Genomic DNA, 25,059 nt, shown 5'->3' on the forward strand with positions numbered 1-25,059 from the left:
CAACTCCTTCCTTTGAGGAATGCCCAAATGATACAAACGATGGTCACTGTGATGGGAAAGGGCATGGGATCGATTTCAGGTAATCTGGGTATTTTCGGGAACCTTGCTATAGACTTAATCCATGCAAGTGGGTCTAATATTGCGATAAAACGAACTATCCAGATTACCACGTATGCTTCACGCGTTTCACTAGTGACTCACATGACATAAATCCGAGCATGAGGATAAGACGAATAATCCACTAGGTTTACCCCTGTTTTATCCTAAGAAAAGAACCCATGGGCACCGCGTCCTTTATCCGTGAGCCCCATTGTTGGATTTCTATTTCCGTAGTGCCAGCAGATCCTTCTTGCAGAACTCTAGAAGCCACGAAAAGCAGAATTAGGCCAATGAAGTGTCCCTACTGCTAGGGTGGGTCTTTGAGGCGTCCGAGGATGTATATCCGAATAGCTCGGATATACGATATTTAGATTAAGACGATATTCTCTGTGGCTAATTGCTACGAAACCGCATCTCGGGCGTATACCGTCCTCGGTTTAACGATATGCTTGTCTAGATCCGGGCAGATCCACACATTTCGGCATTATGGAGTTACAAGGTATAGATCCGATAAATCTGCAATACAAGAGTTCCTGGACGCCACTTGAAGATACGGAGAACATTTCGCATCTAAGTTTGTACCTGAACCAACATCCACATTGATATCAAATAGTCTGCCGCGAGATTAGCTGGCATCTCCTGTCCGTCATGGAAACCCCATCCTCGGGCACAACAACACCAGTCGATCTGGAGAATGGACAAGGCCAGATTTGCAAGCGGCTGACAGTGACTTTCCGAGATCTCAATGTGCGAGTAACGGCACCAGATGCCGCATTAGGAAGTACACTATGGTCTGAAGTCGACCCGCGACAGATTGGCGGCTTGATTAAGCGCGGAAATCGCCCCAAAAGAGTAGGGTTGTCTCCACAAATTGAGATGTATATACTTACTTATCTTTTAGACAATCCTCAAAGATATTAGCGGGCAAGTCAGGCCTGGAGAAATGGTATGCTCTAATAGCCAAATCCTTAACGCATTAAGATGAAGTGCTAATCCGTACAGCTTCTTGTTTTGGGTCGCCCAGGCTCTGGATGTACATCTCTTTTACGTGTCCTCGCAAATGACCGTGATAGCTTCGACGAGGTCTCCGGTACCACCAACTATGGAGCTATGGGCCATAAAGAAGCAAAACGCTATCGTCAGCAGATCATGTTCAACAACGAAGGTATTCAATTGTCGTTAAAGCCATCTCTAGTCCAACGCTAACGCAATTTCTAGACGACCTTCATTTTGCATCGCTATCTGTAAACCGAACAATCAAGTTCGCTCTTCGCAACAAAGTTCCCGACGAACGCCCAGATCATTTGAGAAACCGGAAGGATTTCGTCCAAGACAACCGTGATGGCATTCTGAATTCTCTCGGAATTGGGCATACGAAGAAGACCATGGTCGGTAACGAGTTTATTCGAGGTGTTTCTGGTGGTGAGCGCAAACGTGTCTCTTTGGCAGAAGTTATGGCTGGACAGGCGAGTTTACGAGATTCAGATTGATTTCAATAGCTACTAATACTACCTGCAGAGTCCTGTTCAAATGTGGGATAATCCAACTCGGGGCTTGGATTCCAAGTCAGCCGTGGAATTTGCTCGGATGCTCCGTCGTGAGGCCGATCGCAACGACAAGACTATCGTCACCACCACCTACCAAGCTGGAAATGGCATTTATGATCAATTTGACAAGGTTCTGGTGTTGGCCGAAGGTCGAGTTACTTACTACGGCTCTCGTCGTCTTGCCCGACAATACTTTGAAGACCTCGGATTTATCTGCCCCAAGGGCGCCAACATCGCCGACTTCCTTACTTCAGTCACCGTCTTGACAGAACGCACAGTACAACCTGGTTGGGAAGAAAAGGTGCCAAGCACCCCCGAGGAGTTCGAGTCCTGCTACCACAACAGCTCCGTTTACAGGGAACAACTCGATGCTATTGTTCCCCCTGAGAAACTCGCTTATGAAACCGAAGACATTGAGATTGCGGTGGCTAGCGAAAAAGGAAAACAACATCTTCCGCGGAAGACAAGCCCTTACACAGCGAAGTTATGGTCTCAGGTCGGAGCCTGTACAGTTCGACAGTTCCAAATCATGTGGGGAGACAAATTTTCACTGGTAAGTTGGGGTATATGTACGAGGATTCAATAATTGGTGCTAACTGCTTCTTTAGATGGTCAAAGTCTCATCCGCAATCATTCAGGCTCTTGTGTGTGGTAGTTTGTTCTACAACTTGAAAGACGACAGCAGTTCCATTTTCTTGAGACCAGGAGTGCTGTTCTTTCCGGTGCTCTACTTCTTGCTTGAATCCCTTTCCGAAACGGTAGGATCATACATGGGCAGGCCGATCCTTTCTCGTCAAAAACGATTTGGATTCTATCGCCCTACAGCCTTCGCCATTGCCAACGCCACAACTGATATTCCAGTTGTCATTGTGCAAGTTACCTGCTTCTCGCTGATCCTCTACTTTATGGCCACCCTGCAAATGGACGCCGGAAGATTCTTCACCTTCTGGATTATCGTCATCATGCAGACACTGGCTTTCATTCAATTGTTCCGATCAGTGGGTGCTGTGTGCAAGACCTTCGGAAATGCATCCAAGATCTCTGGTCTGCTTTCCACGGTTTTCTTTGTTTATGGCGGTAAGTATAATTGATCACAATATGATGCACACGAGACTTACAAAAGAAAGGGTATCTCATTCCATTCCAGAAGATGCACGTCTGGTTTCGATGGATCTTCTATCTCAATCCCGGTGCATATGCGTTTGAAGCTTTGATGGCGAATGAGTTCGTTGGCAGGACTTTGAAGTGTATCGAGCCTGATTACATTCCTTATGGGGCTGGATACTCAAGCTCGGCATCTCCACACCGTGGATGCTCGGTGCTTGGAAGTGATGAAAGTGGCATGATCGATGGAGCAAAATACATCAAAGAACAGTACAGTTACTCCTATCACCATATCTGGAGAAGCTTTGGAATTCTTGCTGGGTTTTGGATTTTCTTCATCTTTTTGACTTCAGCTGGCCTTGAATTGCGAAACAGCCAAAGCGGCTCTTCCGTTCTGCTTTACAAGCGTGGCAGCGAGAAGAAAAATGACGAGTCCTCACAGCCACGAGAACTAGCAGACCCCAGTGCTCTCTTGGGATCTGTTAAGCAATCAACCTTCACTTGGAAGGATCTTGACTACCACGTGCCATTCCATGGCGAGAAAAAGCAGCTTCTCAATAAGGTCTTTGGATTTGTTCAACCCGGAAACTTGGTCGCTCTGATGGGAGCATCTGGAGCTGGTAAAACAACCCTCTTGGATGTCCTAGCCCAGCGAAAAGACAGCGGAGAGATTATTGGATCAGTCTTGATTGATGGCCGACCTGTCGGAATCAGCTTCCAGCGAACTACCGGATACTGTGAGCAGATGGATGTTCATCTCGAAACCGCTACTGTTCAGGAGGCTCTGCGCTTCTCGGCCATTCTTCGTCAACCATCCGGCGTGTCATATGAAGAGAAGATTGCTTACGTTGATCATATCATTGATCTCCTGGAACTGAGGGACATCAGTGACGCTCTGATTGGAGGTAAGTCTACTCGAGTCTCCAATGCTATGATTTAGAAGACTAACATGGAGATAGTACCCGGTGCTGGTCTCAGTATCGAGCAGCGGAAACGTGTTACACTCGGTGTCGAACTTGTCGCAAAGCCTACATTGTTGTTCTTGGATGAGCCAACTTCCGGTCTTGATGGACAGAGTGCGTTCAACATTCTACGTTTCCTCCGACGATTGGTCGACGGAGGACAAGCTGTTCTGGTGAGACACACATGCACAACTAGACATCTTTGAGATATTAACTTCTCTAGTGTACTATTCACCAACCTTCTGCGGTGCTATTCGATGCATTCGATGGTCTTCTATTGTTGGCCAAGGGTGGAAAGATGACATACTTCGGAGAGACTGGCAAGGAATCGCACAAGATTCTTGAGTACTTTGCCAAAAACGGAGCACCATGCCCACCTGACGCCAACCCTGCAGAGCACATCATTGAAGTTGTTCAAGGAAGTGCCACTGATAAAACTGACTGGGTCGATGTTTGGAACAAATCCGAGGAGCGTGAAAAGGCACTCGCCCAATTGGACGCGCTCAATGAGTCCAGCAAAGCTGCCGCAGATTATGTTGAAGATACATCTGACTATGCCACTTCTCACTGGTTCCAGTTCATGGAGGTCTCCAAGCGTCTTAGTATTCATATCTGGCGGTCACCGGTATGCTAGCACAAAAGAACCGCACAAAATGGGCTGGAAACTAACTTTATCATAGGACTACATGTGGAACAAGATCATTCTTCACATTTTCGCTGCGCTTTTCAGTGGCTTCACATTCTGGAAAATTGGAGATGGCACCTTTGCCCTTCAGCTCAGACTCTTTGCTATTTTCAATTTCATCTTTGTTGCCCCTGGCTGTATTAACCAGATGCAACCGTTTTTCTTACACAACCGAGACATCTTTGAAACCAGAGAGAAGAAGGTAAGCATTGCAGTCGAAGTTGTGGTATGTCCAAAAGCTAATGATGGTTTCTTTGTATAGTCCAAAACCTATAGTTGGATTGCTTTCATTGGAGCGCAGACAGTCACTGAGATTCCGTACCTGATTATCTGTGCCACGCTATACTTCCTGTGCTGGTACTTTACCGCGGGATTCCCTGTAAAGGCGAGCATTTCCGGTGCGGTTTATCTTCAGATGATCTGTAAGTTTCACTTTACCTCGGGTAACGTTTGGGTTCTAACAATGAAATAGTCTACGAGTTCCTCTATACCTCTATTGGACAGGCCATTGCGGCCTATGCACCAAACGAGTACTTTGCTGCAGTCATGAACCCAGTTCTCATTGGTGCTGGTCTTGTCAGTTTCTGTGGTGTCGTCGTTCCGTACTCAGCTATGCAGCCATTCTGGCGCTACTGGATTTACTACCTGGACCCTTTCACCTACCTGGTCGGCGGTCTTTTCGGTCCAGTAATCTGGGACGTCAAGGTCAAATGCGAGGCTTCAGAGTTCGTGAAATTTACTGCACCTTCTGGGCAGACTTGTGGTGACTACATGGCCGATTTTCTCGCAACGCAAACTGGCTACTTGCTCGACGCAAACTCGACCGGAACATGTTCGTTCTGTCAGTACTCTCAGGGTGCAGACTACGCAAAGACATTCAACATCCGGGAGAAATATTATTCCTGGAGAGACGTGAGTATTCCTTGGTCGGCTTCACGTATTCAATTGCTGATCTTATTGTCTAGACTGGCATCACGGCCCTTTTCTGCATTTCTTCTTATGCTCTGGTCTTCTTGATGATGAAGCTCAGAAGCAAGAAGACAAAGAGTGCGCGCTCTGAATAAGTGACCCTCCTAGATCATCACAATCAGGTTTTGCGCAATAAACCCTGGGAGTAGCACTTTCCCAATATCTCACGTATGGTGAGACCTTACTTTCAGCCCCTTTCTTGTTTTGTGTTTTCATCATCATTTTCTCTGCTTCGCCTTGTTCAAAGAGAAAATGAGGCGTATCATTGCATTAGAGGTAGCGAGTGGTCTGAAGAAACAGAACAAACGCATATAGAAGCGACCTGTGTTGATAAATAGACCATATATAATAAGATCATTTTCCCTACTTGTTTCTTGCTTCTGAAAATCTCGTTGTCCTTTGCTTTCTTTCTCGTTTGATTTGGTTTTTGTGACGCGGACTTATTTGAGTTCTTGAAGTAGAGGAATCTTCTCCATCAAGCCAGAGCATGAGATTTCTTGATTCAATGCATAGATCGTACAACCCAGAAGAAGAACATGACTTGCACTCTCATTCCGTGTGCCAAAAATTATGGTACAGCAATATTAAACTTCGTATCAAAGCTCACAATGAAAGACAACAACTTCGCAAAGTATGATCTATCTCCCGATTCACTCTCTACGTTTCCAAAATCTCCTGTGGCTAACAATATCAGCAGCTGAGAATGAGACATCGAGCAAGAGTAGTCTGCTGTGCCAACCTGTGGCTGTTCCTTTTTCAACCCAGTTCGATGGATTAAAGCCCCATTGCTGATCATCAGACGGCATTTCTCCTTCAGATCAGTCACATACAAATCGATCGTAAAGTCCTTTTCTTGTGCTTTAGAACCGTCGACTCGCACAGCAATGGAAGAAAAAAGCTGATGAAGAGAGAGAGCTTGTAACATCTCCGTCTGATCAGAGAGCAGATTTTTGTGCGGTGTTTGACCGCGTAGCTCACCAGCGCCGGACAGATAAAAGTTACGCCACGGGCCGTTCTCGGCACCAAAACCAAGTTTTTCATATGTTGAAGCCAGCATGATTTTGCCGGCTGCGCTCTCTGGATCAGAGAAGACAACGTGGTTCAAAAGTGTCGCCGCAAAGCGTAGGTCACCTCGCTTCATAAATGCTTGTGCCTTCTTAATAACTTCTTCGGTGCCACCCATGCAATCAACGTAGCGTCTAGCAGATTCAACTGGAGGATGTTCCCATAGATGAGATGGGTTGCCATCAAACCAGGTCATGTAGCGCTGATAGATTGCCTTGACGTTGTGGCTGACTGAACCGTAGAAGCCTTGTGTATGCCAATTTGTCCGGATTTTGGGTGGGAGTGAGAAGTCTTCGGCGATCTCGATGCCAGTGAGCCCTTGGTTCATCAAACGGACTGTCTGGTCATGCAAGAAGGCATATAGGTCACGTTGCTGAGTGAGATAGGTGTATACCTTCTCTTTCCCCCATGTCGGCCAATGATGCGAGGCGAATACAACTTCTGTCTTCTCCCCGTAAAGTGCGATTGACTCATCCAAGTATGATGACCATGCAAGCGCATCTCTCACAGCAGCCCCTCGAAGAGTCGAAATATTGTGGAGGCATTGAGTGGCATTTTCGGCCATGCACATGGTCCGAAATTGAGGCAGGAAGAAGTTCATCTCAGCCGGTGCCTCTGTTCCGGGCGTAACTTGGAAGATGAGCTCTACGCCATCAATAGTCTCAGTCTGACCCGTGTGAGTAACATTGAGATTTGGCGGAACAATGGTTATGGTGCCAGAGGAGACAGTTGCACCTAGACCGGCACTGATTTGGCCCTGGGGACCTTTAGGCAATTCGTTTCCATACATATATCCAGCTCTGCGAGCCATGGCGTTTCCTGCGAAGATGTTTTCACTGACAGCATGCTCGAGGAATCCATGAGGAGCAATCACTGGAACTTGAGTGGCTTGGCTTCTAGACAATATGCCCTCTGCTCCGCCAAAATGATCAGCGTGGGAGTGCGTGTAAAGCATGCCCATCACGGCTTTGTTGCCGCGATTCTTGCGATAAAGCTCGAGGCCAGCCTTTGCACACTCTGCTGAAGTGAGAGGGTCAATTACAATAATTCCTTTGGTCCCTTCGATCACCGTCATGTTGGAGAGATCGAAGCCTCTGATCTGGTAAATGCCGTCGACGACCTTGTATAGGCCTTGTTTGGTAAGCAGTTGAGCCTGTCGCCATAGTTTTGCGTTGGCAGTTTCTGCGACGGGTTCAGACAGGAAGTTGTAAGCTTCATTATCCCAGATCACTCGACCTGAGCCATCTTTGATGATACACGGTTCAAGACGGTCGACGAACCCGCGATCTGCGTCCTGGAAAGACTGCACGTCTTCAAATGAAGGCTCCATTTTAGATGCTCCTGGCATGTTTAGAAGCCAGGAACAAGATAAATGGGTGTTGGAACATGCGAAGTAGTGTTCGAGATCTATGACGAGTACATCTGGAGAAGTCTCAGCTCCATCCGGTATATCCGCAACTCCCAACTTGGATCCAACTAAAGCGATCATTGTAAACTATTGCATATCTGGCTCTAATGCGGTGATTTCGCTTATTCACCTGTTTACGCGGGCCAACTTTGTATTCAATCAGCAGAACCATCACATCAAAATAGAAGAGCAGCCATGAACAAGTCTCGCCATACTCCAACCATAGCAAATCAATATCTAACCAATTCAGCTTGCGCCACAAGATAATCCGTTCCCATAGTATCCTAATTTCCATCATAGCAACTGCTGATGACCAGCATCCTCGCTGCTAATTACACTCCCAACCTCAGACCAGCTTGCAGGAGTAGCTGCGCCATCAACTGATCGCCCACCAAGGTCGCTAAGAGTACCATTTGATGTTTCACCGTTAAATCCTCCAACATGGCTGAATGTTCCAGTTGTAGAAGGGGCAGCCGAGAAATCATGAGCAGACTGGGCATTCCCATGACCGAAGTCATCTAATTCAGCAAGCAGATCATGCTGGTAAGTATTGTTAACTGCTGAATGAGGGTGAGCATAGTACAGCTGCTGGTGATCTTCTGTATGGCTCGAGCCAGAGGAGCCAGAGGCGGATAAGGGTGAACTGGGCGAGAACGGGTCAAAGAGGCTATCTTGATCAGGTGCTTCGGAAGTAGGCGTAAATTGAATAATAGACTCCGATGGATGGTTTGAAGCAGGAGCTGAAGGAATGTCGAGATGCAGCCGATCTCGTTCCATGTACGAGGAGTCAACTTGAGCCTGTTTGCCTCCTCGTCGAACAGCCTCTGAGGTGACAATATCGACTCCAGTCGAGTTAGCGCTACCTTCTGCGCTGGAAGGGGTACCGGCACTGTCTTGAGTTGTGCGCAGGTTGCCATCGCCGTCTACGAGGGTATCAAAGCTACCAAGAGCTTGATCTGACTGGGCCTTGCGTCGTGATTCCATGAGCGTACCTCGACGCATAATTTCGGCGCGGGCAATCCGCCTGCGTTCTTCGGCGACCTCTCCAACTTCCTCGGACATAGATATATCCTCTCTGGCTAACTCCCGTGGTTGGATTTCATCACCGAGGTTGTGCAGAGCCAAGGCGATCTTACGCCGCGAGGTAGTCACCCATTGCTTAAACTGTGGAGACTCATATACGGCGATGCCTGCTGCGACGAGCACAGAGACAGTGATGATGATACCTGGTGAGGTTAGTACAGGGCTGGTAAGAGTCCGGATGCTCCGGATGATCAAAAGCCAACAAAGCAGAGGTCTATACCTTTTGCAAGCGGTGCTGGCATGATGACTCTCAACTATCCCTCAAAAATCCCACCAGGACAGTGAAGAGAGAAGATGATGGCGCTCTGATGCTCTGATGCCTGCTTATCCTGCCACATGACCCCACTCAGCCCTTATCCCAAGCCCTCACACACCGCTTTGGGCTCCTCCCCGCGTTGACGTGACTTGAGCTTCCATTCAGCTTCCATTCCAAGCTCAATTCTTTCACGGCCATGTCTCGACCTTCGCAGGCCCAGCGGCCGCTGTCGCTCACCGAGGAGCTCGAAAAGTTGGAACAGTCTATCACCCTGACGCTCCAAGGTACGTCGCAACGCGAAAAGTAAACAAACAAAGCGCTCACCGCGATGTCCTACAGAGATCGACCACAACTTTAGCCAGGCTCATCGAATCGTTACTACAAGTATCTTGCCTCTAGTGGAGCAATACACGGAGCATTCTCGAGATGTCTGGGAGGGTTCTAAGGTGAGAAAGTCCACGGAAAATGTAAATCAACTTCGCATATACTGACTCCGCCTCAGTTTTGGAAGCAATTCTTCGAAGCTAGCGCCAATGTATCTCTGTCCGGCTATGAGGAAGGAAACAATGATGATGATACCGTGCAGGAGCCTACAGCCACGGAGGATTTGTCCGCCGAAATAACCCAAAGCACCAGCGTCGATGAGACAATATCACAAGAGACGCCCTCTTCTCAGCGCCATGGCACTCCCCGTCATGATCATGGCGCTGATCTTGATCTGACAGATCTCGCAATCTCCTCCCACAGCACTCCACGTGCCCAAACCCAACATCACCCGGCTGATGACGATATCACTACTTCTTCGATGGATTACTCCTCATCCTACGAGAACCTGAGGAAACAAGTCAATGAGTCAGAAGCTCCATTCGATATTCAGGACTCGTCAACACTCCCATTCACCCCAGGCCGACAATCATTTTTCCCGCGCGGCGTATCTGCCAACACCCCGATGTCCTCGCCGTTCATCCCACCCGCGTCTTCCGTTCGCCAGCCAACTACCCAAGACCGACGATACCAAAAGACGTCCGACCCGGTCCTCCACCAAATGCTCGACAAGACCTACCGAGTCCAAGCCACACCCCTTGGAAAGGGATTCCGCAACGTCGGTGGAGGCACGAATACCCGATCCAAGTTCAACATCACCCCAAAGCCAGCCGAGTCTACCCCTCGATACGGATACGACGACTCCCCGATTTCTAGTCCGGAACCCGAGGCACCTCAGCTTCATTCTGAGATCTTCTCTTCTCCTATCAAGGGGTTTGATACGCCGGGCACGAACCGCAAGAGACGGACAAGCAGCAATCGCATGCGTGGTACGCCTAAGCCTGGCATGAGCGTACTGACACCCGCCAAGAAGTCTGCAGGCAAGTCGGCCATGTGGGACAGCGATGATGATCTGGATTATGATGACGATGACCTTGGGCCCAGCCCTCCAAAGACGATGCAATTCCACATTCCTCAGAGTCGGTTGATGAGAACGCCTGGTAATATTGAGTTCTTCCTTTCTTTTTCAGTACAAAACTAATTTTATTCTATAGCCAAGGAAGCTTCTAAGCGCATTGTAACTGATTTGCTAGCTACTGCGGGAGCTGGTGACATTACAGATGATTTTGATGATGACCAGAGTCCAAGCGTGATCCGCCGTATGGAACGTTTGGAAGATGAAACTTTCTAATCTTGTTCTTCCGTGGCCAAGATGTCTGAAATTTATGCTGAGGTGTCGGTTTTCTTCCTATTTTTTGTAACATGCCCATATTAGACTCCTATACCCATGTCACATATCATGCCCAATATCTACTACTGTATCACGTGCTATCCGTATTGTACAACAGTTGCCATAGGTCCTTTCACATCTCCACGTTTATATTAACCGAACGACTCGCCCGAAACGCTTGAAAATGGACAAAGAGAGGTGAAAACAGACGTGGAAAAAATGAAGCCAAGTTAGGGCTCAAACAATGCATGAAAAGCGCTCACTTCAAGGAGTGCGTATGTAAGTTGTGGAATATTTCATAACGTTGGCCCCTGCTGTACTTTGTATACGTATATCGAGTGAAAAATTGGAGCAAAGAATAAGATTTAGAACATAATCTCAAGAAGTATCATACACGTGGACACCATCAAACAAATGTCACTTTTCAAACGAGAAAACGCCGAAGGAAATAAATGCAAAATTATGTACGGGCGAGGATGACCAAACAACAAAAGGCCACCTGCGCCAGTGTTCTTGAAAATATCACCCACCCTTTCGTCATCTATGTTTGTTGTTCGATGGAGCACAACAAGGCCCCGGAGAGGTAAGTGGAGAGCGGTGCATAACGAAATTCCATGGACCTCAATCAATGATGCCAAGAACATGCTCATCGCTTAGATGGGGCAAATTCAGGGCAATTTTAGTTCTTCTTCTCGGATTTGGTGTCCTTCTTCTCATCCTTGCTGTCCTCGGACTTGGACTCCTTATCCTCAGACTTAGACTCTTCCTCGGCGGGCTTGGACTCGGCGTTCTTCTCTTGGGCAGCAGGCTTTGCTTGGTGCTTCCCAGGGTGCTCGTAGAGATCCTGGTGCTTCTTGCTCAAGCGCTGTTCCTCAGCAGCAACCATGTCCTTCCAGAGGTCACCATCTTGAATGCTCGAGCCCTGGTGAGAAGGAGACTCCTCCTCAACCTTGGCACCTTTCTGCTTCTTGGAGTCAAGAATACCACGACCACGGCGCTGGTCAGAGATCTCGAAAGCAGCGGAAGCACAGAGCACACCAAGAGTCAAACCCTGAGCATAGACACGAGCTTGGACAAGCTTCTGCTGTCCGGTAAGACCAGGGTTACGGCTGACGAGCACGAACGAGCCAACCATAGAGGCGATCCAGGTGGCGCTAATAATCTTGTACTTCTCACGGCGGGCAAAGGCAGCAGCACGATCGGTGAAGCTGAGGCCGCGGATTTCTTCGGCGCGCAGACGCTCTTCACGGCTATCGTACCATTGACGCTCGGCGTTGTTCTGAACTTCGTAATCGCGGGAGGCGTGGTCGGCGGCGATGATTCCGACGAAGGTACCCGATGAAGTGACCAGGAAGGACTTCATAGGAATGGTCAGGTTGCGGATTGTGTGGAAGCGACGCGAGGCCAGGAGGACACCTGCGACACCTCCAGCTAGACCGGCGAGACCGCCGATGGTGCCACCCTTGACGACGGAGCTGGGGAATTGGTTAAAACGGTTTAATTTTGGACAAGTAATCGACGTACCGGTAGTGCGCATCTTCTTCTTCCTTGGTTAAAAGCTTCATTGTGTATGTGTATGATGCGTGAGTGTGGAGGAAAAGTGAGGAAAGTCGTAAGATATAAGCGGAAGCAAAGGCCGGAATGACGTGGTGACGGGATCTGCTCTTTTTCCGGCGATGCCCCGGTCGAAGTTCGGCTTTGACTCTGCCGGCACTTTGATATGGATAAATCGGGGAAATGGTGTTGAAAGTCGCTTTAATTAGATTTAAAGTATGAGATTGCTGATAGCTTTGTTGTAATTGGTCTTCGTTTCCTGATATCTGGCTTATGCTGGGGGTTGCAATCAAATCCCTGTTCCCCGATCAATCCCGAACGCCCAAACACCGCGAAAAATCTCGATACATGTGGCCTGAGCCTGGAATATTACAAATTGAGCATGCCGTCCTTACCGACGAGAGGCTTTCTTAGCGGCCACCTGTCGGGCTTGCATCTTACGGAAACGGTCCTCGCCACTGGCACCAAGGGGGCGCGCAAACTGACTCTCTCGTACAGCGGTCTGGCGCGGCACCACGGTGTAGCTGACTTGGGTGCGGTCGACACGAGCACGGTTGGCAAGACGGGGAGGAAGCATCTCACGGGCGCGGGCTTCGGCTGCGACCATCTCGGCGGTGGGAGCTGTGCGCTTGACAACCTTTCTATGCAGTTGTTAGTATGTGGCGCAAACGGTGCATGGAAAGTAACATACGTAGGATCATAATCGGCCTGCTGGAAGACACGCTTCGAGTAATCATCACTGCGCTGCAGGATAGGCCGAGTCCATTCTGCCAGCAACTTCTCTGCGACTTCCTTGATGCGGCGCTCGGTGCGCTTGCTCTTGGTGTAAAAGACGATCACCTTTCCGATTCCACTGGCGATAAGGGCATCTTTATTGATGGGTAGCTTGGTGAGGCAGGTCAAGAGGTCGCGCTGGATATTATAGGCAGGCATGGCTCCATCGTCCAAGGGTTCAAGGAAGAAGCGCACGGCTTCCAACAGGTTGATTTCGGGGTCAACCAAGGCATTGATATATTGGTTGCGGTTGAGGAGCATAGTAACTTCGGGAAGGAGCTTAAGCTTGTGCATGGCGGGCTTTCCTTCTTGGCGACTGATCGCATCCATCTGCGCGGCGTGTGTCATGCGCTTGCGCATATCCTCGATTTCGGCATCGGCCATAGATTCCAGATCCTAGTATAGTTAGTAGGAAAACGCTAATGCGGCGTAAAGCACATACAATGCCATCTTGCTTGCGGAATCGTCTCTTGGCGGGCTTCTTCATGGCCTGGTCCATAGCACGATCGAGGGCTCGGCGACGTCCTGAGACACATCGACTGTTAGCATTCCCATAGATTAAGCCAGATGGTGAACCAGTAGCTAGCAATCGGCAAACATACGGGTCTCCGGATCAAGAGTCTCCTCATCAGTGTCAGGCTGGTCTTCGCGCTTCTTGCGCTCACGTCGACGGGACGAGCCACCCTCCTCTCCATCGTCTTCCGCGGCACGACGGCTCTTCTTCTCCCGACGACCCTCCTTTCGGCGCGGCCGACTCTCTTCGCCCTCGGCGCGCTTGCGCTTGTGGCGGCCGATTAGCTTCAGGTTATCTTCGTCGATGGCAAGCTGTGGGCGGTCTTCAACGTCTACGTTCTCCGGGTCGAAGTTCTCGAATTGTGCCTCGTCGACCTCGGACAGAATCGACTCGTCATCTGAATGATTATCGTCATCATCTTCGTCGTTTCCGCCTTGCTCGGCAGCATCATCTGCATTGTCCTCAAATTCAGCAGCAGGTTCCGCGGGTTTGGCATCCACCTCGTCGTCACCGGCAATCGGGGAAGCGACTTTGTCGGGAACTTCGAGATCGGGAGATGCAGCGAACACCGCTGCTTGGTGCTCAGGAGAGGCGGACATTGTGATATGGAAGGTTGAGAAGGTGAGATATCAGTTAGGGAATGTATCGCGACCAAGTCACGGTACGTCGTCCGATCTCAACGCCTTGCTGTTAGGGCGCAGAAGTCCGTAATCAGTTTGATTTAGAAAATAGGGTCAATATATGAAGAGAAAAAAAAGCAAAATTGTCCACAAAGATCGGATAGAAGTGAAGAAATGAGCGAGGAGATAGTCAAGTGAAGGCAAAACCTCAGGAGTTGGTCTGTGCTCCCGTGATTTCTTTCTCCTGCGCAACACCGCAACACTCAACTCTCACTTCAACATCTACTGATCCACATCTTCTCCCATCTCTATTCACAATGTTTGCCCCAGGTATGTGAAATCTCTGTCAAGTGTTAAGCTACAGTTAACTAACATGTCTCAAGGTCAGGAACAGATCTCCAAGGAGGAGATCAAGGTCAGCACACCATGACATCTGTCCCAGACTATTCGATATTAACATATTCTACAGGCTGGTGAGATTGAGGCCGCCCAGACTGTCCAGATGGTTCTCGCTGGCGGTTTCCTCCTCTACCTGTGTAAGTTGAACCTCCGAGTCCACCCGTAAACGTCATTGAAGTTTCTGAGCAAACAGCTTGAGGATCATGTGGACACCTTGATGAATGGTGTGAGACTAACAGACTTGTCAAACTAATAGCTCCCTTCGCCGTCGACTTCGTCCGCAAATTCCTTTGAACAGTTGATCTGTCGCCTTTCTCTCCCCGAGCTGAATCAATCGCTGGTTATGATTTCGCGATGCCACGCAGGATGAGATAACAGATTTCTCCCAACGTGGCAATATCAAGTTGGATATGATGGAGTGTGCCCGTAATTTATGGATAATTATGGCTCATCTATCATTTCGGATTTGGCTTGCAGTTGGGACTTGTATTACTATTGTACATGGTGTTTCCTGTGTTTTGTCGGATATAGCACAAACTAGAAATTGCAAGATGATTTTGCATGGAAGAAAATTGTCAAGAAGGCGTAGCAAATGAGATCGTATTCAAGTATGCATTACAATGGTCCGGTCCCTTACAACGCCAGTACTCCCGTGACCGCAAGGATGAATAAAAACAGATGAGCATGGAAATTGGATGGCAAATGAGCTGAGACGAAGTAATCAGTTTCCATTTGCGCTCTTGGCCTCTTCAAAGTCCTTCTTGATAGACTCCATTTCTTTCTGGAGGTGCTGGATCTGGGAGTGGTAGTCATCGAGAATCTAAGATAGTCAGTATGGAGTTCCAATGTCATGCAAATGAGAGGAACGAACCTTCTTCGCGGTCTTCAAAGTCTGCTCATCAATATCGTCTTCGGCGGGTGTCACGTTCACACCAGCACGATCCAACTCAGCCTGCAGTCGCTTGGAGTGCTCGTGAATAGCCAACATACGGGCCCAGATCTCTTCGCCACGGCCATTGATCGACGGGTCAAAGACCGAACGTTCCAGCTGAGTCAGCTTCTTTTTCAACTCCTCCTCTGCCTCGTCCATGGCGTAGCCTCGGTTGCGGAGAATCTGTGTTTTGGCAGCAAGAGCCAGGCACCGCTTGCTCAGAATAATGTGTTTCCGACGAGCGTCGGCGATCTTAATGGATAGGTTGAGGTCATGCTTCGAAAGGAGTTCGGTCAGGCAGTTGTTGATCTCATGCAGGCGCGATTGAATCATGGTAAGGAAGTCTCTTTGTCGCTGGGCGCGCTTGCCGAGCTCCCAGAAGCCTCTCACAAGTACAGGGACATAGCCCGGACCGGGGCGCTTGCGCAAAGCTTCCTCCCACTTCGTATGATCATCGTCGGGGCCGGGTTGGTAGAAAGGCGCGGCCTCTTCGCCCACGTTGTTATAGATATATGCTCGGAACGGCGAGGATTGACTTGGGGGATCCCACTTGTCCTTGACAATTGCCATCTGCATGGGAACGGTTCGGTGCACTGGACGAAGAGATTAGTATATGCCACAAGGAAAAGTATGAAATTCTCACCTCCAGTGATCGCACGGCCAGGGGACCATAAGCTTGATGCCAGAGGAGGCTGTTGCTGCTGGCCCTGTGGTGTAGCCATGGTAGTCTGGCCGAATTGAGATTGCTGTGGTTGCTGGGCTTGTTGCTGCTGGTTCTGTTGTCCAAACATCCCCGTGGCAGGCGCCTGGGCACCGCTCGTTGTACCACCGAAGAGAGATCCTTGTGGTTTCTGTCCAAGCGAGGTTCCAAATGCGCTGCTCTGTTGCTGTGGCTGTTGCTGCGCAGGCTGTCCAAAGGTACTTCCGCCGAGTAGACTGTTCTGGGGCTTCTGTGCATTTCCGAACAAGCCTCCTGGTTGCTGTGTTTGAGGTGTAGTAGTGCTGGCGCCGAATGTTGAACCGCCTAGCGATCCTTGCTGCTGGTTCTGTTGTCCGAACAGTCCACCGCCGGTAGGCTGGGTATTGGTCGTCGTACCACCAAAGGGCGACTTGTTCGCGGTGTTGCCGAACAGGCTACTACCGGTGTTCTGGGCGGCTCCTCCGAACAGAGAAGTCATGGTGGGCAATTGAAAGGCGTGGGCTGGTTCCGCAAAAAAAAGGTAAGATCCGAAGCGAGCGCGTCGATGGGGTGGCAATGGACAAGCGCAATGAAATCAAAGGCAGTGAATATAGGAAGCGACGAATCCAGGTCGCATAGCCCGGGGAATGAAAGTAACAAGTAAAAAAGCTGAGGGGAGCTGTCCGAGAAAGAAGAGACGGAGCTCGATTTGTTTGGGTCACGTGATTGGGGCAACACGAATTCCGACTCAACGCAATTTTGAATAGAAAACAAAGGGCAGTTTACAGGCGTTAATTGATCGCGATTTCTGGCTGAATCGTCTCAATTGTTTTCCTCTTTTGCGAGCGCATATCACGTGACTCTGTTCCATCGGCCAATCAGCGCCAAGCCAAAAACCGACCTTTCCGCAACCCGCAGCTCTCTCGATCTCCAAGTCTTGCAATTGCACCTTCCCCTCATATAAACCGTCATCATGGCCCAGAGAGATCCTCGGTATGTATATGGATCTATCCTCCCAGGTCAAAACAAAGCTAACATCTCCCTCCCACAGCTTCAACCAGCATGTCCTGGTGGACACCACGCCCATGCCCGACCACATCCCCAAGGTGGAGGAGATTGGTGCCACATCTGCGCCCCTCCACAGCGCGGCCTTTTACATCGGTGACCGGTGCGGGTCCTTCAATGACGACTACATGAAGTGCAAGGACGAGGCAAACGGCCGCGGAGAGTTTGACTGCTTGAAGGAGGGTCGCAAGGTTACGCGCTGTGCCGCTAGCGTGTATGTGTTGCCTATGTGAATTGCTCAAGAAGAGAAATTGACCCGTCATAGTCTCAAGGACATCAACACCCACTGCCTGGATCAGTTCAAGGCCCACTGGGAGTGTCTCGAGAACAACAACCACCAACTGTGGGAGTGCCGCAAGGCTGAGATGAGCCTCAGCAAGTGTGTTTTCGACAAATTGGTATGTACCCATGCTCAATGCACTTATTCTGCATTCGTCCCACCTGTCACAGCATGAGCTAACAACACACGATGTAGGGATTGAAGAAGACCCTCCCTGGTGCCCCCGAGGGCCAGGTTCCTGTTCACCTGCGCCCCAAGCAGAAGTACGCTCAGTACACTGGACCTCAGTACTAAAGAATTGCGCTTCATTTTGTCCCATTTAGACCCGCCCTGACTCTTGCGCCCCCTTCTTCCCCCGCTATATGGGCTCCGTCTTATTTCTTTATCCCCGTTTTATTTGGATGCTCGACCGTCAATCCGGTGTATGTTTGTGTAAATATCTATTGGCATCAGGAATGGTTAAATGATTTTCTGCTCAATTTTCTTCTTGCATCGGTTCGTGGGACCTTATATATCGAGGGTATTCGCGGCATCTGTAGATGCTCTGTTGACTGCTGGCTTCTATATCCTCGATTTGATCGACATATACCTAGAGAAGCCAGCATGTGAACTGATGTTGAATCTGCACTTTGACCACATCAGATCTATGAGCAGTTTCTTGTGCATTCATTCTTAAGGACAGCCTCATCGTCTATCATTGAACTTCAGTAAATTACCGCCCACACCCTGCACCATTCCATGCCACCTTTTGAAGATATACATTTATGTTCCTTTAATCAGGACAACCAGCTCCATCTAGACAGCATCGTACACACGAGAGCCAACCAAGAAGTAAGAAAAGGAATAAGAAACCCCGAACCTCAATTGAACCCATATATACTGGACAAAAAAAAATAGACACAAGAAAATTAAATAAGGACAAGAACTCCAACATGGGGGATGTAATGCCAAAAACAATATAGAAAAGAAAAGAAAAGAAGCGGATATAAGCCAAAAGAATCAAGGCAAGATGGGCATATTAACCCTCTTGAGCCTCAGCTTTCCCAACCGAGCCTTCAATGCAGCCCAGCCAGTCTTGAGCCGAGCCTCAACACGACGATCACCACGTATCCGCATCCAAATCAACAAGGCGCCGAGCATAGCCAGATCCCATATAATCTGCCGCACAGCAATCCACATCACCCACTTCACCCAAGCCCATAGACCCGAGCGCCTGCGCTGAGCAACTGAACGCGCCTCCATCTGCTCACGCACAGCGGCAATCTCCGCTGTCATCTTCGTCAATGCCTGCTCGACTCGGCGGCGCCAGCGGCTATTTCGCGGGTTGGCAGGGTCCCCTTGGGACTGGGAGTCTCGACGGTGAAGACTGCTACCAATGCTTATTGCAGAGGTATGTTTGCGATGCCGATGTGAGGCGTCGGCATCAGTATTGGTATTGGTGCTGGCATGATCGGGTTCTTCGGGGTCTTGATCTTCATATAAGCTATCACGAGCTTCTTCATACTCTTCATCTTCCTCCTCCTCCTCCTCCTCCTCATCATCATTAGGGTCCTGATCTTCATCGTCCATGGACCTCCGTCGATAATATTCCTCTTCTTCCGGCTGGCTCACAGGACTAAGAACCCGTAGCCTGGAATCGCGATCTCTCCGACTAACATCAGCCCTCCGATTAGGCCGTTCGTAGTCCTCAGTCGACTGCGCCAACCGACTACCAATACTCTCATAAGCACTGCGCGATAAGGGCGGAACCCCAACGGCATGAAGCGGACTAGATGACGACGACGAGGAAGCATTGAACTTGATCTGATCCCAGACAAACTCAAGCTCGGAGACGAGTTCGCGCGCTTCGGGTGTTTGCGAGGCGTACTGGTGCATTGTATCGATCAAGGTGGATATGTAGCGGCGTTTGGCTTCGGTGCGCGACATGTCGCGCTGGGCGTACCATGCGTCCCTAGAACAGTCCAACTCAGCGATTGATCACTATCAACGGTAGAAGGCCGAGGGCAAGGGACGAGTAGACATACCACTTCTCACACTCAGCATGAACCTCGGGAGTATTCCCAATCGGACGATCCATAACACCCTCGACATCCCCCTCTATGAGCGATTAGCCCTGTACCCTGTACGTGAACCCTGTACCCAACCCCAATATCCCGATCCATGTCTCGTGTGGGTGTGAACTCACCCATGCTCTGCTTGTACAACCCATAAAGCTTCAAGCGCTCGGCGGCGGGAGGGCGCGCGGTCCCCGTCCGGGGAATCCGCTTAACGGTATTCAGGGCATGGACGAAGACGCGGTCTAGAGGATGTCAGTGTCAGTCAGGCAAGGAGGCAGCGCAGGTCACGCACCTACAGAGTCCGACATGGCGCGATAAAGGTGCCTGTCATGGAAGCGGGGATCATCGGCTTGACCTCATGAGAGCAGGCGAATCTATCCAGGGGAATTTGAGTATTCACAAGAATACAACAAGGGCAAGGGGGAGATGGGGATGTGTTTCCCTTTTCCCCTGGGAGATGTTCCGATAAGTTCCTCGGAACGTAGCTTTCCCCGGATAACTAGGAGTGGTTCTAGGATGTAGTACTTCGTAAGTATCCACGTTTCAAGTCCAATTTTATTCACGTCAAGTAGTAAATGCCTGGTCTTAGGGAACCGAGAAGTGGCGTGTTGATTTGGACCGCGGCTCTCGGGGCGATCGTCAGGCACTTGTGATTGTCCGAAGATGTACACGAGATGTGCGAAATTACAGAACATCGGAATAAATATTGTGGAATATGTTAATGTACAAAGGAGTATCTACTCGCTAGGCATCTTCTTCACTTTCTCCATGGCAGTCTCTGTATCCAACGCCGTCCCAGTCATCAGATCCCCAGCGGCGCGTGCCTCTTCGCCGCTTACAGGTGGGCCGGTGAAGTGTTTCCGCGCATAGATAAAGTACCAGAAGATACTGATGCTCGCAAATGCTGCAAACACCACACTGGCATAGTTCATCGACTCGGGGGTGACGGGCAAAGTGACAGGCATGCAGAAGAGGGCGACCGCCAGAACGATCCAAGCAATGGTAATGCCATTGATCACGAATCCAAAGCGACCGAGCGAGAAAGATGAGTTCTTCACATCCTGACGTCCTCGAATCATGGAAATAAGAATGGGCAGTCCGTAGGAAGTGGACAGGCAAATGGTTGCGACACCGGTGAAAGAGTTGAATGCCGCAGTTGAGCCGAAATAGATCAATCCTAGCAGACCATCCACTGTCGCAGATAGGATAATCGCCCACACGGGCACATCTAGCTTGGGGTCAACCTTGCGCCAAAGCTTGAAGCCAGGGATAGCCCCGTCGCGTGCGAAGGCATAGGTGCAGCGACTGGCAGCAGTCAAGGATCCAATACCTGCGAACAGCATAATGCCGAGGATCAGGAAGAGCAAGCCAAAGCCACCTCCAGCAGATCCGGTGACGGTCTTAAAGAGGAGGCCGATGGGTTGGCCGCTCGCCACGTTCCGTAGAGCCTCCACGTTGGGCATGACGAACAGGATCGGGATCAAGTAGAGGAGACCAGTAATTCCAGCCGCCACAACTGACAGCACAATAGCCTTGGGCACCTCGCGGTGCGGGTTCTGCACCTCTTCGCACATCGCCGCGACCATACCATATCCGGTCAAGGTGTATGCTGCCTGCAGCAGACCGACACAGAATGCCCATCCCGAGGGCCAGCCACTCGTGGACGCATCAAAGTGACCAAAGACAAACTCGCCGTCGCGACGGTCATCGGCCATCACCAAGAGTGTGACCATAATGATGATGACACTGGCGGCAGTCCAAAAGATACAGACCTTGTTGATGAGATCCAGCCAGCGCGAGAGGAAAATGTTCACCAAGGCACAAAACAGCATCACGGCCCAGAACATCAAGACAGTCTGCCAGGCATTGGCGACGAACGATTCATCAAAGATGGAGATAGCACTGAGAATCAACTGACCGCCGGAGAAGATGATACTGAGGGTGACCGTCCAATTCCCGACCAGGGTCAACCAACCATCAATAAACGACATGAGCGGAGCCCAGCGACGAGTCGACAGCATCGCACTCCAATAGTAGACACCGCCAGCAGTGGGATAGACGGCACAGATCTCAGCCAAGGACGCGGCGATGGCGATGGAGATCAGGGTGACCAACACCCAGCCCCAGATAATAGTCACCGATAGACCGTCGGCGAGGGTGATGTAGAGGGTTGTACTGAGACCGAAGGGCGCGGCCATAATGGCAAAGGAGAGACCGAGAATGCTCATCATGCTTAGGTTTCGGGGCAATTCGCTCTTGTAGCCCATACGGGCCAGCACCTCATCGGCGGTGGCATCTAGTGAGCTTCTCATGTTGTGTATGTTTGTATGTTTGTGTCAAGAATGTATCTAGAGTGTAGAGGCAGTGATATATAAGAGTGTCAGTAGCCCCCGCATTTGGATGGCGCGGTCCGGGACCGCGGTCAAGTTGAGTCGCAAAGTTGGAGATAAGAACGAATGAGAGTCTGGGGAGACTTAGGCAGGAATTATAAGGTTAGCAGAACGCAGGGCGAACACTTTGGCTTATCATTTTCGGGCCAAATGTCTTACCTGAAATGATAAGACCTGGAGTTGACCCACTCTGGGGCAATTTCCAGGCCAGTTGTTCACAGTCAAGGACGACTTAGTGTACGGATGACTATGTTATCTGATAGCATGAGGTTCTACCTATCACAGGCCACGTGGATCGACATCTTTCATGTATCCTTCTAGAACTTGTGCTTGTTCCACGGTCCTCGAGTGGCGTGGCACCCTACTAGCCGCAAGCCTTAATGTACGAGATAGGAAAGCTGGCAAAGCCAAAGCGAGACGCCAAGATCTCACCCCGTGACTCCGTAGAGAACGCGGAGAGACTCCGTAGCGGAACCACTTTGACATCATATCGCGATCGGCGGACCCATCCACGAACCGGCTAACAAAAGGGCGCGGTACAGCAATTAAAGCTTATATGCAGATACCCATGCCGACGATGCACGATACATGAACTAGGAATAGACATGAAATCGGGCGATATGTATATATATCTATGTTTCAGATGAGGATGTGGCTCCATCAGTGATACACTTATGTACTAATAGCCCTGGATAACGATCGCGGTAATCCTGTCCACCCTACAGAGTGGATAAAGTGGTAATTCCCAATTCCTGCACTGGCCAAAATAAGCACGTGGACATGTGCTTCCATGCATTTCTCCTAAAGAAGAGAGAGGATCGTCGAATCATAGGGCTTGGGCTGATGAAACAGCGCTTCTCCGCACTGCAGACCGCGGTAAAGTCAACTGCAACTTTCGCGGCTTTCTTCAATCAAGACACCATTGCACTTGCCGTTCTTATAAACATCGAAGAAGAAAAGAAGAAAGTGCGAGGTCGCACTTTTCAGGGTTGACCTGGTCACACCCCCACCTGATTAGAAATCACTGCGAATGCGCCAAGTGGGAAACTGCACTCCATGAGGCGAGGAAGGTCCAGGTCCAACCTGGGTGTAGTGAGGTATAGATATCATGGTTGGAAATCAACGGAGGAATTGACCTGCGGGGGATGATAAATGTGATGTACAAGTCTCCGAGGCACTCGAGGCAGGTATAAAAGCCTCGATCCATGATAGAATAGAGTATGCAGTCATCAGCTATCTTTGTGCAAGGCTCACCATGTCTCAGACTCGAGTCTTATTGACTGGGGCAACTGGTTACATGTAAGTGTGCGAAGCTGCCAGTGTTTAACCACAAGCCTAACGGTCAATAGCGGAGGATCCGTTCTCGCAACACTGAAAAAGAGTGAGCACGAGAACATTCAGAATGCTCAAATTGATGTCTTGATTCGTGGCGAGGGACGACGTGCCTTATTCGACCCCTTTGGTGTCCAAGTCATCCCATTCCAAAGCCTGGATGAGACAGACTTTATCAGAAAGCTGTCAAGTGACTACAATGGTAGAGACGCCTCTTCGTGGAACCAATTGACTTCTGTGAAGATAATTGACCCATCTATAGTCATCATCAACACCGCATCGGCATTCCATACCGAGTCAGCCAAAGCAATGATCGAAGGACTGAGCGACAGACAATCCAAAACAGGCCAAAAGACTCATTTCATCCATGTGGGTCAAAGATCCTTATACAGCTTGAACACATACTAAGCAGCGCGTATAGACATCCGGAACATCCAGCATCGGCGACTATCCCATCAGCCCAACCTACATCGAACCTAACGAACTCCAAGACGACTCGAATATCTACGAATACCAATCGTCTCGCGAAGCCCACTCAACCTACAAACAACGAACAACCGATCTCGCAGTCTTCAATACAGGCCTCGAAACAAACATCAAAACAACCATAATCATGGCTCCAACAATCTTCGGCAAAGGCACAGGTCCAGCAAACAACCTTTCAATCCAAATCCCAGCTCTAATCCGCCGATCTCTGGAATACAAACAGGCAGTGGTTATCAACGATGGCGCAGGCGAATGGGATCATATCCACATCTCCGATCTAACCTCGCTCTTTGAGATTGTCTTGTTCAAGGTCCGCACTGGAGAGCATGTCCCCGATGGGAAGGAAGGATTGCTATTTGCCGAAACAGGCCGGCATACTTGGCTTGACATTTCCAAGGATATTGCATCGGTTGGAAAGGAATTGAAAGTCCTTGACAGTGAAGGTGTTCACAATGTATCCCTGGATGAAGCGACAGCCTGGTCTGTGAATGGGAATGTGCAGGTGAGAGAGTTGGGATTTGCTTCCAAGTAAGGAGATACTAGACCTCCTGTGCTTGTGATTATACTGACTGGTTTAGTGCTCGATCAAAAGCTATTCGTGGTAGAGCATTGGGGTGGACGCCGCTAAGGGAAGGGGAGTGGAAGAATGCCGTTGAGGAGGACTTCCGCGCCATTTTGAAAGAAGAGAACGAAAGGTAACTAAATGTCTGGGGTATGGATCTGGTAGTTTACTTGCGTGACGCGACTAGTTGCTGTCTTTGCTACTGGTTGAGTGTGGTGTACTTCGGCTTGAATGAATATCTCTATTTACTAAGTCAGGGTGCAAGAGAAACCTACAAGTCTACTGGAACTGAGGTCATGGATATGATTTTTTTTTTTAATTTTAATATTCATTGCACACATACATCAAGGTCACGCAAGGTGACGGCTGCCACATCAGGAACATGCTGCAAACACTCGTAAGAGGCGAGCAATCGATGAGCGCCAGGATGAATATTGACACAGAAGGGGAAGGGGAAAGGGAAAGGGAAAGGGAAAGGGAAAAGGAAAGGTCAAGGGGAGACCACATTTCCGGAGATCCAGGAG

At 49.6% G+C, this 25,059-nt stretch overlaps 12 protein-coding genes across 12 annotated transcripts; 5 read left to right on the plus strand and 7 right to left on the minus strand.

Annotated features, from left to right (window-relative positions):
* Positions 1-747: 747 nt before the first annotated feature.
* N7508_006143 (putative ABC multidrug transporter) lies at positions 748-5,461 on the plus strand (the record flags this gene model as incomplete). Its single annotated transcript, XM_058464209.1, has 13 exons — positions 748-951; positions 1,001-1,045; positions 1,102-1,264; positions 1,318-1,565; positions 1,618-2,199; positions 2,255-2,723; positions 2,774-3,655; positions 3,710-3,885; positions 3,936-4,337; positions 4,393-4,599; positions 4,660-4,819; positions 4,870-5,309; positions 5,363-5,461. The coding sequence occupies 13 exons, from the start codon at positions 748-750 to the stop codon at positions 5,459-5,461; spliced, it is 4,077 nt and encodes a 1,358-aa protein (XP_058318062.1).
* Positions 5,462-5,934: 473 nt separating this feature from the next.
* Positions 5,935-7,761, minus strand: N7508_006144 (alkyl/aryl-sulfatase; the record flags this gene model as incomplete). The annotated part of the gene is made up of 1 exon (XM_058464210.1): positions 5,935-7,761. One exon carries the CDS (start codon positions 7,759-7,761, stop codon positions 5,935-5,937), a length of 1,827 nt encoding a protein of 608 aa, XP_058318063.1.
* A 372-nt stretch (positions 7,762-8,133) lies between these two features.
* Positions 8,134-9,164, minus strand: N7508_006145 (uncharacterized protein; the record flags this gene model as incomplete). Its single annotated transcript, XM_058464211.1, has 2 exons — positions 8,134-9,065; positions 9,143-9,164. 2 exons carry the CDS (start codon positions 9,162-9,164, stop codon positions 8,134-8,136), a joined length of 954 nt encoding a protein of 317 aa, XP_058318064.1.
* A 210-nt stretch (positions 9,165-9,374) lies between these two features.
* N7508_006146 (DASH complex subunit ASK1) lies at positions 9,375-10,853 on the plus strand (the record flags this gene model as incomplete). Its single annotated transcript, XM_058464212.1, has 4 exons — positions 9,375-9,462; positions 9,518-9,624; positions 9,681-10,662; positions 10,717-10,853. 4 exons carry the CDS (start codon positions 9,375-9,377, stop codon positions 10,851-10,853), a joined length of 1,314 nt encoding a protein of 437 aa, XP_058318065.1.
* A 718-nt stretch (positions 10,854-11,571) lies between these two features.
* Positions 11,572-12,457, minus strand: N7508_006147 (HIG1 domain-containing protein; the record flags this gene model as incomplete). Its single annotated transcript, XM_058464213.1, has 2 exons — positions 11,572-12,367; positions 12,417-12,457. 2 exons carry the CDS (start codon positions 12,455-12,457, stop codon positions 11,572-11,574), a joined length of 837 nt encoding a protein of 278 aa, XP_058318066.1.
* A 380-nt stretch (positions 12,458-12,837) lies between these two features.
* N7508_006148 (transcription factor SPN1) lies at positions 12,838-14,333 on the minus strand (the record flags this gene model as incomplete). The annotated part of the gene is made up of 4 exons (XM_058464214.1): positions 12,838-13,087; positions 13,138-13,616; positions 13,663-13,745; positions 13,823-14,333. The coding sequence occupies 4 exons, from the start codon at positions 14,331-14,333 to the stop codon at positions 12,838-12,840; spliced, it is 1,323 nt and encodes a 440-aa protein (XP_058318067.1).
* Positions 14,334-14,671: 338 nt separating this feature from the next.
* Positions 14,672-15,047, plus strand: N7508_006149 (mitochondrial import receptor subunit TOM5; the record flags this gene model as incomplete). Its single annotated transcript, XM_058464215.1, has 4 exons — positions 14,672-14,684; positions 14,738-14,769; positions 14,824-14,890; positions 15,010-15,047. The coding sequence occupies 4 exons, from the start codon at positions 14,672-14,674 to the stop codon at positions 15,045-15,047; spliced, it is 150 nt and encodes a 49-aa protein (XP_058318068.1).
* Positions 15,048-15,474: 427 nt separating this feature from the next.
* Positions 15,475-16,862, minus strand: N7508_006150 (putative nucleoporin; the record flags this gene model as incomplete). Its single annotated transcript, XM_058464216.1, has 3 exons — positions 15,475-15,573; positions 15,625-16,277; positions 16,328-16,862. The coding sequence occupies 3 exons, from the start codon at positions 16,860-16,862 to the stop codon at positions 15,475-15,477; spliced, it is 1,287 nt and encodes a 428-aa protein (XP_058318069.1).
* A 474-nt stretch (positions 16,863-17,336) lies between these two features.
* N7508_006151 (coiled-coil-helix-coiled-coil-helix domain-containing protein) lies at positions 17,337-18,002 on the plus strand (the record flags this gene model as incomplete). Its single annotated transcript, XM_058464217.1, has 4 exons — positions 17,337-17,356; positions 17,415-17,642; positions 17,694-17,826; positions 17,904-18,002. 4 exons carry the CDS (start codon positions 17,337-17,339, stop codon positions 18,000-18,002), a joined length of 480 nt encoding a protein of 159 aa, XP_058318070.1.
* A 705-nt stretch (positions 18,003-18,707) lies between these two features.
* N7508_006152 (acyl-CoA-binding domain-containing protein) lies at positions 18,708-20,073 on the minus strand (the record flags this gene model as incomplete). Its single annotated transcript, XM_058464218.1, has 4 exons — positions 18,708-19,659; positions 19,733-19,805; positions 19,894-20,007; positions 20,058-20,073. The coding sequence occupies 4 exons, from the start codon at positions 20,071-20,073 to the stop codon at positions 18,708-18,710; spliced, it is 1,155 nt and encodes a 384-aa protein (XP_058318071.1).
* A 429-nt stretch (positions 20,074-20,502) lies between these two features.
* On the minus strand, positions 20,503-22,077 carry N7508_006153 (putative GABA permease; the record flags this gene model as incomplete). The annotated part of the gene is made up of 1 exon (XM_058464219.1): positions 20,503-22,077. The coding sequence occupies one exon, from the start codon at positions 22,075-22,077 to the stop codon at positions 20,503-20,505; it is 1,575 nt and encodes a 524-aa protein (XP_058318072.1).
* A 1,333-nt stretch (positions 22,078-23,410) lies between these two features.
* N7508_006154 (NAD-dependent epimerase/dehydratase family protein) lies at positions 23,411-24,672 on the plus strand (the record flags this gene model as incomplete). Its single annotated transcript, XM_058464220.1, has 5 exons — positions 23,411-23,454; positions 23,505-23,689; positions 23,750-23,856; positions 23,909-24,501; positions 24,552-24,672. The coding sequence occupies 5 exons, from the start codon at positions 23,411-23,413 to the stop codon at positions 24,670-24,672; spliced, it is 1,050 nt and encodes a 349-aa protein (XP_058318073.1).
* Between the last annotated feature and the right edge of the window lie 387 nt (positions 24,673-25,059).

The sequence above is a fragment of the Penicillium antarcticum genome (genome assembly GCF_028974205.1).
Source record: "Penicillium antarcticum strain IBT 31339 chromosome Unknown utg000006l_segment0_segment0, whole genome shotgun sequence".
Taxonomy (NCBI): Eukaryota; Fungi; Ascomycota; class Eurotiomycetes; order Eurotiales; family Aspergillaceae; genus Penicillium; species Penicillium antarcticum.